The following is a 17,363-nucleotide window of genomic DNA, read 5'->3' as shown; positions in this document are numbered from 1 at the left end:
CCATAACACCGTTTTCCCCTATGAAATCCGACATTCCTAAGCGAAGATATTGAGTTCATAAGTTATGGTACTATAAAATTGGAAATTGAGATATCAGCCTTTAAAAATATTATTGACAATGTTGATAGTAGGAATTACCTTGAAAAATGTCTCAAAAAATACACGATGCAAGTTATATTCCGGTCTGAAAATATCAGACAATATTTTAAACATTAATAACATCACAAATTCGCAACAAAACCAAATTGTAAAAAAATCACCCCCAGGCAGATTTTTGGCTATTTCTCCATTTATGATCCTGCCCAAAAGTGTCTCCTTTCGACATGGCACGTCATTTGATTTTGATGCTTACCCACATCACAGAATTGCCCAGACCATCCTGTGTTGCATGAGCAGCTTACAATTGCGCCATCAGTATCCACAATACAGACTCCTTGATTACAACTGTCGCAGTCGTCATCTGTTGGATCAATCAACAACATAAACTGTATTCAGGCATGAGGTAGTTACAGGGTGGTTATCTCAAGTAAAGATCAAGATATGGTAGAGATACTGATAGTGCCCAGTTGTGAAAAGGTTGTGATAAAAGTTGTGTGCCCATGCAGACAAGTCAGCTTACCACAACATTAACTTGACTGATTTACTTCTGAAAAAAGTCAGAGGCATAACTGCTAACCCAGCCAGCTGGGTCAAGATAGCAGCCCGTGTGGATGCACAGTTGATGAGGTATTCATGCTTTTCTCATTTTTAAATCATGTGCTCCAAGATATTTGCGCAGCGTCTAATTTGTTTCCTTTTTTGTTTCCTTTACTTTAATCCATCAAAACAATTTGGAAATTGAGTATTCTATGATGTATGAAGCATTTAAAAATAAAAATTAAATAATACAAATTAAAATCTTTGTATAGAAATAGCATATGGAAAACTTAACTTATGGGATAATAATAATAACCAGTCATTTATCATTCAAACATTAAAACGAGATACAGCTGTTGAACTTTTACTCACCTATATCACAAAATTGTCCTGAGAAACCACTTTGACAGTCACATCTCCCAAATAATGTACCATCAGCATTAGTAACACAGCTTCCCATGACACACGGGTCTGTATTACATCCTGGAGCTAGATAGGATTTTTTGGAATCAAATTATTAGAATTATAGGTTCAAACTTGGGCATTATACTTGTTGGAAGAGAAATAAGCCAAATCGCTATTGTAACTTCCGGTATTTTTAGGACACTTTGCCCTTTGACCTATCTGGAAAATTCGGGTTTTGTGCGTACAAAATATAATTTAAAACTTGTTACTAGAATAAAAACAAACTTAAAAAACATTATTATTAAATGAATTAATTATTTAAATATTTTTAATGATAACATTATGACAATAATAAATAAATTATTAATAATTACAGCAATTTTCCCGATAGGTCAAAGGACAAAGTGTCCTAAAACTGCAAAAACTGTCCCACAATGCATTGCAAACTTCCAATGCCGATTGGGCTTATTGGACATATGTGACCTGTTACCATGAAATGAACGTAATGTCGCAAGTTGGTAGTTTTGAGACGGTCTGGTTACTGTGTTGGTGTTTTTTATTCCACACATGCACCTGTTCAAGCCAGTATGGTAGATTTGTATGTCCTTTGTGAAGTATGTCACCGATTTTAAATATCTTGGTTCCATGATGGGCTCTAGCACCAGTGGCCTCTCCTGATGGAAGGTGCTTGCGTGGTATGCATTCTGGAAACTGTGGCATCTGTACTGTGGAGAATCCATCAATTACTGTTGCAACAAAGGTCAAGCTTTTTCACACCACAAGTGTTACAGTACTGCTCTATGCCTGTGAGTCCTGGGTGATATCTACTGACATGGAAAATAAGATGCTTTTGGTACATCATGTTATAGGATAATGCTGAACATCAAGCACATTGACCATGTTAGTAATGAAAGCTAGGATCTATAGCAGCACCAACACTGTGCCTGTCAAATCACGACAACTATGATTCTTGGGACATATCTTGAGGATGCAGGAAGAGGAAGATGACCCATGCAGTAGATATGCTCTCTACACCCCATTACATGGTAAAACAAGACCTGGAAGGCGAAGAACACCCTACTTGTGTTATGTGCAAAAACTGATGGGGGACTTTGACAACTTACTGCCAGATGCCATTACCACTTTGGCTTTAAATCGTAGTACATGGAGAAACTTTGTACATGTGGTTGCCTGCTTCACAGCCGCATGAAATAAATGAATGTGAAGGGGGCACAATGGCCCATTCACAAAGGTCATATTGCTGGCTTGTGCGCGGCAAACAAAGAACTCAGTCAGCCAGGATGTTTTGATGGAACTACCAACTTATGACTTTACCCTCTGTATAGCAGGTCACATATCAATGCATGTACGCTGATGAGATGTTGATGTGTCTAAGACAGTGCATTGGACAAGCACCAACATTCAGCAGTATTTAACATGAATAATAACCAAAAAATACAAAATAATGGGGTTTTTTTTGATAAAAAAAAAGTAACTGAAACTGATAAAGGGAAGAGGCTTACACATCCTACACGGGAACATAGAAACACTAAAACATTAACTGCAGTAAGTAATATACAAGGGTTATTCAAAAAGTACTACCTCCATCGTCACATCTCTGTTATCTTACGTGCCAAGATATTGAGATGGGATGATGGAGGCAACACTTTTTGAATGACCCTCATATCAATATACAGGGTAAAGAAGAACCACACATTGCACACAAGCGCATTGGGCAATTCCATTTAAAATCCACACTACCCCTGTTGAAGATTTTAGAAACATCTTCCATAGAGGGAGTATGTTTTTCAAATGTATTTGGTCTGGGTTAATCATTTTGAAAACCATACTCCCCCTGTATTATGTCTTTTCTTATATCTTCCACAACTGGAGTGAGTATTTCAAATGGAAGTTACCCAATTGTCTATTCTATTTGAAACTTATACTCCCTCTGTGGAAGACTTTAGCTAAATCTTCCACAGGGGTAGTGTGGGTTTTAAATGGAATAGCCCATTCAGCCTGTACAAGCCATGGACAGTAATAATAACTTACCAATAGTGCAATATGTTCCTGTCCAACCTTCAAGGCAATCACATCTCATAAAGGAGCCATCTGCAACATCAAATTCACAGCTTCCTTGATCACATGGGTCAGGATCACAACCAATTCCTATTATACATACAAACCAAATAATGTGAAACATGATATGTGACACGATCAAGGGGAATGATTCACATGTCGACCCTGGTCAAAAATGAGTTTTGCATATGTTTCTAAAGAGGATATGTAGAGCTTTCAGAAACTGAAAACCCCATGTTGCGAAGTTATGTCAATTTATCAATCGCTGAAAACAATATAAAACAAAAGAATTTTAACACTTTCTTTGCCAATATCTCAAAATCAATATCAGCGACATCCAACTCATTTCCCTTGATTGTGTCACATATTATCATGGTATTATTTTTTTGAATTTTGAATTTTTGGATTTGAAGTGTTCAAAGCAGTTTTGCAGACTGCAGTTTTCTTATATTCGCAATTGCAAACAGTTTCATATTTTAATTTAAAAAAGCCTAGGGATAAAAATATTTTTGCAGACTTTTAAATTTGAGGTTGAGATTAACCACAAAAATAAAAACCATGGTATTTTGTGATCCATAGCTTCATCACCCACTTTCTTCAAAAAAGTTGAGATTTTTATACCACCGGAAAGCTCTGGCTACATAATATGTGCAAAAAAATTCCTTACAGATTCATTCACGTTGCAAAAATGTCATCAAATTTGCATTTATATGCTGTTAACAGAACGTAATTACTGCAAAGTGGCCTATGGAGCAATGTAATATACATTATCATGCATAACTCAGAAATCAGAATCAACTGAAATGTTGGGAATAAACTCTTTTTGCGGATATCTACTCAAACATGCCATAAAAAGAGGATGCTAGAATCACAAAATACTCTTTTAAGCATATAACACACAGGCCTTATATTTATGCCTGGACCAAGAGATAAAGTGCCTGCTTAATATAAGCCTTGATAGCACACATTAGCATAACGTTTTACAGAACGCAACAAAAAAGTAAGTCCTTGTTCTTAATCTTAATTATTCTAACCTGTTGCACAGAATTCTCCTACAAAATCAGCTGTACAATCACAGGAGTCGAAATTACCATCGCTGTCTGCGATGCATGTTCCTCCATTTTGGCAATCGATATCTGCGCAACCCAAGGCTGTAAGAAAACAAGTATTTTGATTTATTCCACTAGCTGTGAAGGTATTTACATGCATTGAAAACCTGAATATGACCTGTGCTATCTTGCTAAACGCATGACAAAGAAGTTGGAGCAATTAATGAAAACATCTTTAGCTATGAAACATGGGGTTTAGGTTACACACAAAATTTTGATTTGAATTTTGGACAAATTTTCGGATATCAATTTTAAGTACTGTACATGTACAAAGTGAAAGTCCTATAAGCATGCACACACATATGTACATGTATTTACTATTTACCCTTAAGGGTTTTCCGTCGTCCCCCGAATCGACTTGACTATTGCGCCTGTTTTCAATGCGTGCATACTCCGCGTCGTGCTCTTCGTTGCGTTGCAGACATCGCAGAGAACGATGCGTGATGTGCGTGTCAATGCTATTTTTGCGCACCGGTAATAACTAGGGCCACAAAATAAAGAAAACAATGTTTGCTGAGCGCAAAAAGGTGGCCGTTTCTAATATATTAAATACAACATGTACAAACCAAATCTTGCCAGCGTGCTTCCACTGATAACGGACCTGGACCCCTCCCTCAAAGTAGGTCTACCATAGTAGGGTCCAATAGATGGTATGAAGTTATAGGCCTACCCAACAAATACAGAATCAGGGGTGTTTTTTTAAACATTAGGCCTAAACGAGTGTTGGTTAAATTGGTTAATTCGTTTTAATAATATTTTCGCCTAAATGTTGGGTAACCATTATAATTTAGGCCTATTAAAGGTTATACGTTTGTAGAACGTTTTATAATGAAACACACAACAACAAAATCAAAAACATGTTGTGAAAATGTTATTGTAGACATTCATATATTATTTTGGCAACATTGTTCAAACTTAGAATATGTTTTGCAGCAATTTTTTTTATTGTTATTTTAAAAATGTTTTAAAAGTTTAAATGTTTAAAGCATTTTGTGTTTTGGGCCGTGGTTTTGGGTAAAGACCTACTACGTGCACTGAATTCATAATGCATGCGATATAGACAACACCATCAAAACTATTCAGTTTCAAAAACATGTGTCATACATTTACAAAAATTATACCATAATTGGCCAAACGTTTTTCTACAGCTATAGGCAAATCAGTGTTTAAATTTGCTTTAATTGAACCTCAACCATTGATGATTATGAATCCACCTCAAGATAATTCCGTATAGTTTTGTGACCAAAAAAGTTTTCCAAACCTTTTTTAGAGGGGGAAAAGGAACTTTCAAGTGGGTGGAAAAATTTGCTAAAGGCATACTAATCTTAAATATCAGAGTGGCCAGTATCCAATGGGGGGACTTCTCAGAGGGGCAGCTTCCCCTTGGCTCTGACCCCGCACAGAAGGTCCTGTCCGTTAATTTTGAAACTTACGAGTACTGCAGTCACCCCCAGACCACTGTGCTGTGCATGTACATCCTGCAAAGTTGCCATCGGCATCAAACATACACTCTCCACCATTTAAACATGGAGTACCTACACAACCACCAGCTGAAAGGCAACAACAAACAAGGTGAGTTTAGTGTGTTACCCAAAACCCAGAAGTTTCAGTACCAGTGGCGTTGCCACCTTGAGGGGGGGAATGCTCCCCCGTCAGAACTCTTGTACCCCTTTGCCATCCCCCAGTAAAACCCAAATTCTGAAAATTTCCCATTTTGTAAATCAAAATTTTAGGCAAAATTTGTTGATTTTGCCCCTCCCCTGGAATTCTTCCCCCCATGCCCCCCCCCCTTTCAAAAAATTGGTTATTAATACCAAAAATTAGTATTACGAAGGTCGCTGGTTCGAATCCGGCTGGATGCACTTGTTTTTTGGGGGTTTTTTTTTGGGGGGGGGGTCAACGTTTTTGTGCACTGGCTACTCCAGGGAAAGATTAAAATTTGTATAAACTGTTTTATTGAGCAAAAATTAAGTTGCTGTCATAAAAACTCCTCTTATTCTAAAATGAACAAGACTTATTTATAACTTTGCCTCTTCAGTTGGCCATACTGCAAGCATGTGTGAGTATTATCTACTAGGTTTGTGCTTATGTGCCAAATATATGTGCACCAGCATGTTATGCATTACCGATACACATGTGTACAGCCTGATAGCACGCGATTGTCCAATCAGATTATGTGTTTGAAACTGGACCACTCCTACTGACTAAGAAAATGTCTGAATAATGTGCACAATGTGTTAGGGGAATGTAATTTTCTTCGGAAAGGAGGGGTCATGAATATGTCAGTGACCGGAGTAAATTTTTTATGATCCCCCCCCCCATCTTAGGTCGAAAATTGTTATGACCCCCCCTTCCGCCTACACAGAATGACAACAACATTTTTTATTTGTTGCCGGAACTATGGCGCAAAGCGCGCAAAAACTTAAATGCGAAGAAAGTGTGCAGAGCATGTTAAAATTTTGATCGTAAGTGTAAAGAAGGCGCACTCAAAAATTTTGAATCATAATTAAAGATTGTGCGTACATTTGGATTGTAAGTGAAAAGAATTCGCGCGCAGTGCGCAAAAATTTTGGGTCACCAGCCCTTAATAATTCTATAACCCCCCTAAATTATAACCCCCCCCCCCCTATTTTGGGTCTAAAAACTATGACCCCCAGTATATTCATGACCCACCCCCTTCCGAAGAAAATGACAGCCCCCTTAGTTCTTTCAAAAGTCTTCTTAAATCATAACCTCTGAACCATAACAATATTAGGTTTTAAATATTTTACTTTTATCTTAATTTTTACAAGTATGTACTTTATACTGGATATTTAAATTATTTTCTTTTATCATTATAATTTGTCATGTCATTCTGTAACACGGCCCAGGAAAGAACAGCATATTGCCAATTCTAGGCCAGCTTAAGTTGTTGATTGATAGAAAAGTGGAAACTTGATATTATAAGATAGGCAAGGATCATGCATGTACTCTTTTCTGTTCAGCACACACACACCAAAATTGTTGTGACACTCCCATAAGACATACACATGTACATGCATATACACAACACATACATCAAACATTTTGAAGTGAATCCTAGCTAGACCCAACAGTCTTGATCAAGGTTATCATCCATTGCAAAATGCGGATATAAACCATTTGACAATGCACATGCATTCTTAATGTTCATTGATTGAAAATAATGTGCAGCTAGTCAGCTACTCATCCATGCAAAAGAGAACAATACCAACTGAATAAACACAATAGGGAAGTTCATGTTTATCGGGTTGTCATTTTAAGGTGGCACTAAATTAAAGGAAAGGTGATAATAGATACTGAGCCTTTTAAAAGGCCCATTCAGTGACTTGCTCATCCGGATGATCGTAAAAATCATCAAAATTGAGATTTTGGTACTTTTGTCATTTGATGTGCTAACATTGTTTGCTAGTGGTTCAGCCGAAAACCATGTATATAACCAAAATAAGGCATTTACATGAATCTGTAATTAATATACTGACAGTATATTTGCTGCATGTATTTGAATGGGGCTTCAACTTCGTCAATACTGCTGTTTTCCTTAATTAATTTTTTGCCATATTTTTCATTTCAAAAATACCAAATGACAATTTCGTCGGACGCATCACATACTGGTCTATCTCGAAAAACACGCATTTCGAGAAAATCGCAATTGAAAATCTTCGTATTAAGTTAACCTTTCTATAATTTAATTATACTATGGATTTTAATGAAAGTGGTTTTAAATTAAAGGATATATAACAAATTTATTTAAGTGGAATTTTGAATTATATTTATGTACGCAGTATTGCTTAAAACTACACTAAAGTTGTAGTTCTGTATGTGAAATAGTTAATTTCCCGATATCATATTTAAAATTCGTTTCATACTGGTCTATCTTGGGGGCTATCTCGATTTCGCGAACAATGATGTGATTTTTAGGCGCATCACATACTGGTCTATCTCGAGATAGACCAGTATGTAATGCACTTTCAATACGATATCGGAAATTAACGATTTCACATACAGAACTAAAGTGTAGTTTTAAGCAATATTACATACGTAAATATAATTAAAGATTCCACTTAAATAAATCTGCTAAGTGTATGCTTTAATTTAAAACCACTTTCATGAAAATCTGTAGTCTAATTAAATTATAGAAAGGTGAACTTAATACGAAGATTTTCAATTGCGATTTTCTAGAAATGCGTGTTTTTTTCGAGATAGATCAGTATGTGAAAACACGTATTTTGAAAAAATCATAGATAGTTTAAATTAAACATTTTATAACTAATTATCTAGGAAAAATTGAGGTCTGTAATTTGTTGTATTTGAAGAGCTCCGTAAAAAAGAACTATATACCAATTTTCTCAAAAAAGTCAAAAATTCAAGATAGACCAGTATGTGATGCACCCGACGATTTGATTGACTTATCCTTCACTTTTAAGCAATTTATAAATAATTTTTATAGACCTCTGGCTAATAATTGTTTCATTTAAAATTAATGTGTTATAAATGTCAGATCGGACTCAATTAACTTTTTACACTTAATTGTGCTGGGATCACTGAATGGGACTTTAATATACGATTTCAGTCAAATTTTAATTTGGTTATTTAACTGTCAGTGTCAGGAAAGTTTTTCAAGTCATTTCAAGCCAAACCAATGAGTGTAAGAAAACTCAATATTTTAGCCACTTAACTGTGGTTTTCTCAAGGGGATTTTAACTATACTTTAAAGGCCCATTCAATGATCCCAGCGAAAGTATGAAAAAATTAAAATTGTGTAATTTATCCCTTGAAAGTGAAGTATAAGTTGTTAAAATTGTCATTATATGTATTTCTGAAATGAAAAATTTGGGCAAAAAAACAAGGAAACAGCATCATTGAAAAAGTTTAGGCCCCGTAGTTAATTTATAATTATGTACTGTCAGCATTACAGATTCATGTAAAATGTCTTATTTTGTCTTTTATAGATGGCTTTCACCTAAACTACGTGCAGGCTAGCACATCTATGACAATAACAAAGGTACCAAAATCTTAATTTTGATGATTTTTATGATCGTCTGGATGAGCAAATCACTGAATGGGCCTTTAATTCAAACTTGCTCTGTTGTCCGAAAAACAAAATTGATTTTGCTGAATCCAATATATGTATTATGTAAGCATCTACAAACATGCCAAAAATCACATTTGAGTCATTCCATGTCAACTCCTGGGATGTGCACCCCAGCACCTCTTCAATTTTTTTCTTTTTCTGTGTGGTGGTAGATATTGATGAGAAAGTAAAATCTTGAAAATTTGAGCTTCATACGCTATTTCATTTTCCCGTGGCATCAATTTGAAATTTAGGGGGATCAGCGTAAAAAATGTGTCGCAACGCGAAAGACAATGTTTGGAGGTCCATAAATGTATAAAGAGAACCCCCTACAACTTTGAAAAGTATGTATCCTGGGGTACTTAATTGTGTAGAGTTCAAATCTGCCATCAGAAAACTTGCAACTCCTTTACTTTAAAAGATACAGGGCCCTCAAAATGCAACTTTGTCCATCCAGGACCAACTTGGGGTCAGAACTCCAAAAGTAAAAATAATTTTTGTCCATTTTTTTGCCAGTCGGAACCCTTTGGTAGGACATTACTCTTATCCAATATTGAGTCAATTAGGATAATTTTAGCTGAGATATTACCCATGCAAAACTCCAATAGTACATTTTTTGTAAATTTTGACCCCCCTGAAAACCAATGTCAGACAATTTGCCCCACCATCAATTAATCAATCATCAGTTAGGCTTGCCTACTCACATAGGAGTCATTCCAGCCACATCAACAACAAAAAATGAATGCTCAACTCCAAGCGGTTTTGGAGATATGGCTTGTCAAAATTTGGCCCAGACCGCACTTTTTTGCTCTCTCGAAGTCATGTCGTTGAATTAGTAGTTTTGGGACACTCATATTTTGACTTTGAAAAATGATATTATGCTGAAAAGTACTAACTGGTGTGACTTTTACCCAGAAAAACAGAATCTGGCCTCAGAAACAGTGTATCTTATCTACTTAAAAAGTTATGGGTCTCTCAAAACCTTGTTTCGTTTTGTGAAAATGTATTTGTCAAAAACGAAACGAAAAGAGGTTTTGAGAGACCCATAACGTTTTCAGTAGATAAGATACAATGTTTCTGAGGCCAGATTCTGTTTTTCTGGGTAAAAGTCACCCCAGGTAGTACTTTTCAGTATAATATCTTTTTTGCAAAGTCAACATATGATTGTCCCAAAACGCTACTAATTCAACGACTAACTCGAGAGAGCAAAAGTGGGATCTGAGCGAAATTTTGACAAGCCATATCTCCAAAACCGCTTGGAGTTGAGCATTCATTTTTTTTTTCCATGTGATCATTATGCTCATAGAGGTTTGCTAGAAATGATTTTCAGCAAAATTTGAGGGGATGACCAATGACCAACCAACCCTTTTTGTTGATGTGGCTGGAATGACTCCTATGTGAGTAGGCAAGCCTAACTGATGTTTTTAATGCAAAGTCATCAAGACCCCAAGCCACTATTTCTCAGAAATGTTGTTCAAGAACATATTTTCAACATACCTAAAGTTGAGGGGCAAATTGTCTGACATTGGTTTTCAGGGGGTCAAAATTTACAAAAAATGTACTATTGGAGTTTTGCATGGGTAATATCTCAGCTAAAATTATCCTAAATGACTCAATATTGGATAAGATTAATGTCCTACCAAAGGGTTCCGACTGGCAAACAAATGGACAAAAATTATTTTTACTTATGGAGTTCTGACCCCCCGAAGTTGGTCCTGGATGGACAAAGTTGCATTTTGAGGGCCCTGTATCTTTTAAAGTAAAGGAGTTACAAGTATTTTGATGCCAGATTTGAACTCTACACAATTAAGGGGGTACTACACCCCTGGCCAATTTTATACCTATTTTTGCATTTTTCTCAAAAATTATAGCACATTGGTGACAAGTAAGATATGTATATTATAGGGGCAAGGACTACAACTACTGTACTGAAAATTCAGCAACTCAAAGCAAGTAGTTATTGATTTATTGATCAAATATTGGTTTTCCTCATTTTTGACTGTAACCCCACAACTGTTGTCTGTGCTGAAATAAAATTTATAGTGCAGTAGTTGTAGTCCTTGCCCCTATAATATACATATCTTACTTGTCCCCAATGCGCTATAATTTTAAAGAAAAATGCAGAAATAGGCATAAATTTTGGCAGGGGTGTAGTACCCCCTTAAGTACCCCAGGATACATACCTTTCAAAGTTGTAGGGGGTTATCTTTATACATTTATGGACCTCCAAACATCGTCTTTCGCATTGCGACACATTTTTTACGCTGATCCCCCTAAATTTCAAATTGATGCCACAGGAAAACGAAATAGCGTATGAAGTTCAAATTTTCAGGATTTTACTTTCTCATCAATATCTACCACCACACAGAAAAAGAAAAAAATTGAAGAGGTGCTGCGGTGCACATCCCAGGAGTTGACATGGAATGGCTCATTTGAAAAAAAATTCACCAAAATCATTTTTAAAAGATCATAAATTTAATATGGCTTTAAAAAGCATATGGAAATTTTTTAGTGCTAAACTCGATCTCTTTAAATGCTGAATGCTTTGCTCACGTACAGGTAAGGACCGTCGATGAATTGATAATAATCAAAAAATCGGCTATCCAATAATATCAATATCGCCGATATCACTTTCGGAAGAAAATCGATATATCGGAGTTGCCGATAATGAAAAAAAAATCCAAAAATCGGGCGTAAGCAGTGTACTGCCGCAATTATGTCAGTACAGACGTGTTTTGAAATGTAAAAACTTCTAGAATCAATAAGTGTTATTTTACCTCACCACTATTAAAAGTTTCTAATACATTTCCATATGCCTAATTCAAATTTTAGAAGCTTAGTGACTTGAATTTTCAGGTCACTAAAATTGGGAGGAAAATCGATTTATCGATTATTATCGATAATGAGTGACCGATATATCGATTTTTTAAAATCCTAACATCGACGGTCCTTACGTACGGGTGCGTTTACATTTCACAAATCAATGAATAACCAAAGGCAGAACAGATGGGAAATACTGTATTCATGCATGGGTTATCAATCAAACAATGAGACCATAATAAAGCATTAAAGCCATATTATAACATTTGCTGAGGAGGACGCCCTCACTGAATTTTTTAATTCATTTTTTTACACGATTAAATTGTACTTTATTAAACCAATATACCCTGCAACTATCAAGACTCTAGGTGCTGTAGTTTTGTCAAAATCAGAGATTTTGAATAAAAGGCTGATTCAGCCATTTATTATTACGATGGAATCGTTAGTCGAAACGCATACACGATGTTCATAACACACAGTATGTATGCCTTGGCGTATGACGGTGATATACCCAACAAAGGGTCGTACCACAACATGACCGAAGGAGTGGTATGTATTGGCGACACATGCGCTGGTAGTAAATTCCAATTTTCTTTGCTTTGCCGTAGTTGTTCGGCTCAAAAATAAAAGGGATATATCTGACAGTAAAAGCTAACATTTTATGGCAAAGAAATGCTAATCTATTTTGTTTGAAAATGTTATAATATTGCTTTAAGTTTCATGACCAAAATACTTTTTTTCACTGTAAGTACAGAAGCATGACCAGCACAAATTAGTTACTATTGGTAAGCCTATTATCAGTAAAATTTATTAAGATTTTGCGTGCACTCCCCGTAATCATGAATGGTAAGGTACAGAGTTACGTACGTCACACACGCCGATACTGGATTTTCTTTCATAAATTTCATTGAAAACTCAAAATTGATATGAAATGTCAACCCCAACATATTTTTGAAATTTATTTCAAAAATATCTTATACTAACATTTATAGTCTAAAATCATTGATTTACAAGTGCTGTAAAAAAAGTGGTAATTTTTGCGTGTGTAATTTATTGCGCTTTGCCGATTTTGAACTAGGGGTGTAAATTCACGGTTATTTGTCTAACCGTTTAAGGTTAGTCTGAACCCTGGAATTATGGAAACTTTCGGGCCTCATAACTTCTAAATTGTTGGTCTAAAGTATATAAAAGTATACATATTTAGAATGGCAAAGACTTGATAAGTTCATCTGTGAGGTCAAATTTGGGCCAAAATGGCACTTTTTGGCCCAAAACCCCAAAAATAATGTTTTTTTTTGGCCCACTTCTTTTTTGTGCACCGTAACAAAAAAAATTCTTGGGCCAAATTTTTTTATTATTAATTTTTAAAAACTAGATCAAAATATCTAGGACCCGTTTTTTCATTTTTTTGAATTTCGACTAACTTTGAGAAATTTGCGCCAAAAATGGTCAAAAAATGCTGATTTTTCAAAAAAATCATAAAAAAGCCAGATTTTGGCACAAATTTCAAATATTTTTGGTGAAATTGGGCAAAATTCAAAAAAATGAAAAAACGGATCCCAGATATTTTATCTAGTTTTAAAAATTAAAAAAAAAATTTGGCCCAAGAATTTTTTTGTTACGGTGCACTAAAAGAAGTGGGCCAAAACCGTTATTTTTGGGATTTTGGGCCAAAAGTGCCATTTTGGCCCAAATTTGACCTCACAGATGAACTTATCAAGTCTTTGCCATTCTAAATATGTATACTTTTATATATTTTAGACCAACAATTTAGAAGTTATGAGGCCCGAAAGTTTCCATAATTCCAGGGTTCAGACCAACCTTAAACAGACCACGATCCGTCGGTTAACCGTGTAAGCGTATGTAAAAAAAAAAAAATTTTTAATTTTATTTCAAAAAAAAATCGATTTTCCTACCCTTACACAAACTCTAACCCCTTCCCAAACCTTACTACATGTATACAAACCCACCCAAGCCCAAGTAGCCTAACACCCTTGCCCAAACCCCCAAAAGGGAACCCCAAAATCGGACCTGTATTATTAGCATGTTTAGTAAATGCATTTAAATATATATTAATCAAGTTTCAATTACTTTATTTAGCCTCATCTCATCAAAATGGCTAATTATAGGAAGGAGTTCTAACCCTTTCACATAATTTTGGAAATTAAAAAAAATTCTAAAATTCTGAAATACAAAAAAATACATTTAAGTGCACAAGCTTTTTTCTTCTGGGTAAGATAGAATCCTCAAAAGGTTATTTTTGCTGGGATTCTGGTTTATTAAATCTCACACCCTCTGACACGAAGGGGACACACTTACCATTGCACTTAATGGCAGAAATCACAAAACATGTCATAAAATAAATATGTCTTGGTGAAACAATTCAAAATTTGATTTATCAGGGGAATAAAATAAATAAATAACTAAATCTATGCAGAGATGGGCTGGAACTGAAAGGCCTTGTACAAACCAATAGGGATTTTGCAAGGGTGTCCCAGTATGACAGATGTGAGAACTGCATGGATAAGTGCAATAGATGGAACAACCCAGACAGAGATAGTCTGGTGCCCAAGTAGAAAACCCAAATGTAGCGTCCGCACAATGTTTTTTTCTTGTTTCTATATCACCAAGACCTACTGATTCAGAAACTGACTGATGCCACCTCAGCACCCTTGGGCATTTCGAGATATCCAAGATGGCCGCCAAAATGGCTGCCATCACATATAAATAGCCATATATCAGCTATATAAACAGGTATGGTGATGATTTTAGTGTCTTTGAATAGGTTTTCGAGGTCAACGAATTCATATTAGTCCTTATCTAAACCACAGAAGTCTGTATTCACGCTAAAATCCAATATGGCCTCCAAAATAACCGCCGCCGCATATAAATAGCCATATATCAGCTATATAAACAGGGATGGTGATGATTTTAGTGTCTTGAAATGAGTTTTAGGGGTCAACCAATTCATATTTGGCCTTATCAAAACCACAGAAGTCTTTATTCATGCTGAAATAATCCAATATGGCCGCCAAAATGACCGCCACCACATATAAATAGCCATATATCAGCTATATAAACAGGTATGGTGATGATTTTAGTGTCTTTGAATGGGTTTTAGAGGTCAACGACTTCATATTAGTCCTTATCTAAACCACAGAAGTCTTGATTCACGCTGAAATAATCCAATATGGCCGCCAAAATGGCCGCCGCCACATATAAATAGCCATATATTAGCTATATATAAACAGGTATGGTGATGGTTTTAGTGTCCTAAAATGAGTTTTAGGGGTCAACCAATTCATATCTGGCCTTATCAAAACCACTGAAGTATTCATTCACACTGAAATCCAATATGGCCACCAAAATGCCCACCATCACATATAAAATGGCTTATATAAACAGCTATGGTGATCGATGTTAGTTCCTTTAAATAGGCTTTAGGGTCAACAAATTTCATATTTGAATTGTTACATCTAAGTGCCGAGTGTGCTTAAGAGCTATAACAGTGATATAAACAGCTTTGATTATATTGAAGGGGCTTATGTGGTCATTTATTCATCACGTACAACTACATTATCTGGTAATGTCACAGGCTTGTTTTCATCTTTCATCCACCCCAAGTGACATGGATCAAGATCAGGTGGATGATCGGGGAGAAAATGATCGCTCCCATGTGATAAGTTGCAAATGAGCTCGTTTTACATTTTCAGCAAATGCCTGAGTTGTTGGCTACAACAAATGTGGTAGATCTTGCACAACAAGTCGATGTGTTACAGTGTTTGTTTTTTCACTATACAACAAAACATGGTGTGGATTAAGATGATATTTTGGGTTTCGGCACTAAACTATATTTACGAGAAAGAATTTTGACAAATCAGGGTACACAAGCTGAGATGTTGATGCATACAATACTGCAATGCAGTGGCAAGCATTTTGTGAGCATTTAGCAAAAGCGCTGGAAAACAAGGCAGTATTCAACATCAATTCCCTGTACAGAAGCAAATCACACTTAATGGCATTAAGAACAATGTTCAGATCATCGCCATCATTTGTCAACAGCTCTGGAATTGTGTGAAAGATCTTGCAAAACAAGTCGATGTGTTACAGTGTTTGTTTTTTCACTATACAAACACGGTATTGGCGTCGTTATGTGGATGACGTGCTTGAAATCATAAAAACAGGTGAAGTCCAGAATTTAACTGATCACTTAAACCAAGTTGACAAAACGGACAGTGTAAAATTCACGTCCGAAGAAGAGAAAGAAGGGCAAATACCATTTCTCGACACGCTTATTGTTCAGAAACCTGATGGTACGGTAAAGCTCCTGGTATATAGGAAACCAACCCATACTGACCAATATCTCAGTTTTAAGTCAGAACACCCTCTCCATCAGAAAATGGGTGTGGTCCAAACTCTATTTGACCGTATGTACAGCGTGGTCACGGAAGAAACGGATAGAGAAAATGAAGAAAAACATGTGCGTGGAGCCCTTAAAAACTGTGGCTATCCTAAATGGGCAGTAGACCAAGTCAAAGAAAAAATGAAACAAAATTATCTAAATCGACTGTGAAACCTAGCGCTAAGAAAGATCAAAAGTTTGAGGACAAAAGCAAGGGGATGGTAGTGCTCCCTTATGTCAATGGAATCTCTGAACGTGTTCAAAGAATTTTCAAAAAACACAAAGTAGACACTGCAATGAAGCCCCACCAAACCCTCAAAAAGATTTTGGTCCACCCAAAGGACAAGAGAGACGAACTAAAGACAGGCAATTGCATTTATGAGATCGGCTGCCAAAATTGTGATCTTAGTTACGTTGGTGAAACCTCTCGGTTGTTCGGGATTAGGCTCGCAGAACATCAAGCGGAGGTTAGGAAAGCGAATGAGAAAAGGTTCACTCGGTCAGAGCGAAGGACATCGGAGCAAGAACAAACGAAGTCAGCCATATCTGATCATGTCGCTAGAGCAAATCATGTTGTCTACTGGGAGGACTCCAAGATACTTGGCAAAGAGCATATCAGAAGATCCAGAGAAGTACGAGAAGCGATGGAGATCAGAAAGAGGGGGACAAAGACCATGAATAGAGAGGAAGGCACTTATTTCCTAAGTTACGTATATGACCCACTTTAAAAGACTGGATACAAGACCAATCACAACCGGAAGTCAGTTTCCCGGGAAAGTGGATCAGATGTTTCACATCTGAAGAAGTCCTCCGACGTGTA

At 36.2% G+C, this 17,363-nt stretch overlaps 1 protein-coding gene across 1 annotated transcript in view; it reads right to left on the bottom strand.

The window, feature by feature from the left end:
• The window catches only part of LOC140159973 (uncharacterized), a 161,872-nt gene that overhangs the window by 64,922 nt on the left and 79,587 nt on the right, over positions 1 to 17,363 (bottom strand). The window contains exons 11-15 of the mRNA XM_072183240.1: positions 5,663 to 5,779; positions 4,155 to 4,271; positions 3,094 to 3,210; positions 1,009 to 1,125; positions 353 to 460 (exon numbers count right to left, since the gene is read on the bottom strand). Coding sequence (XP_072039341.1) covers positions 353 to 460; positions 1,009 to 1,125; positions 3,094 to 3,210; positions 4,155 to 4,271; positions 5,663 to 5,779 — 576 coding nt within the window. The remainder of the gene's footprint in view (positions 1 to 352; positions 461 to 1,008; positions 1,126 to 3,093; positions 3,211 to 4,154; positions 4,272 to 5,662; positions 5,780 to 17,363) is intronic.

The sequence above is a fragment of the Amphiura filiformis genome, chromosome 9 (genome assembly GCF_039555335.1).
Source record: "Amphiura filiformis chromosome 9, Afil_fr2py, whole genome shotgun sequence".
In the NCBI taxonomy this organism is placed as follows: Eukaryota; Metazoa; Echinodermata; class Ophiuroidea; order Amphilepidida; family Amphiuridae; genus Amphiura; species Amphiura filiformis.
The sequence above is the reverse complement of the archived record's forward strand: the minus strand, read 5'-3'. Positions and strand labels throughout refer to the sequence as shown.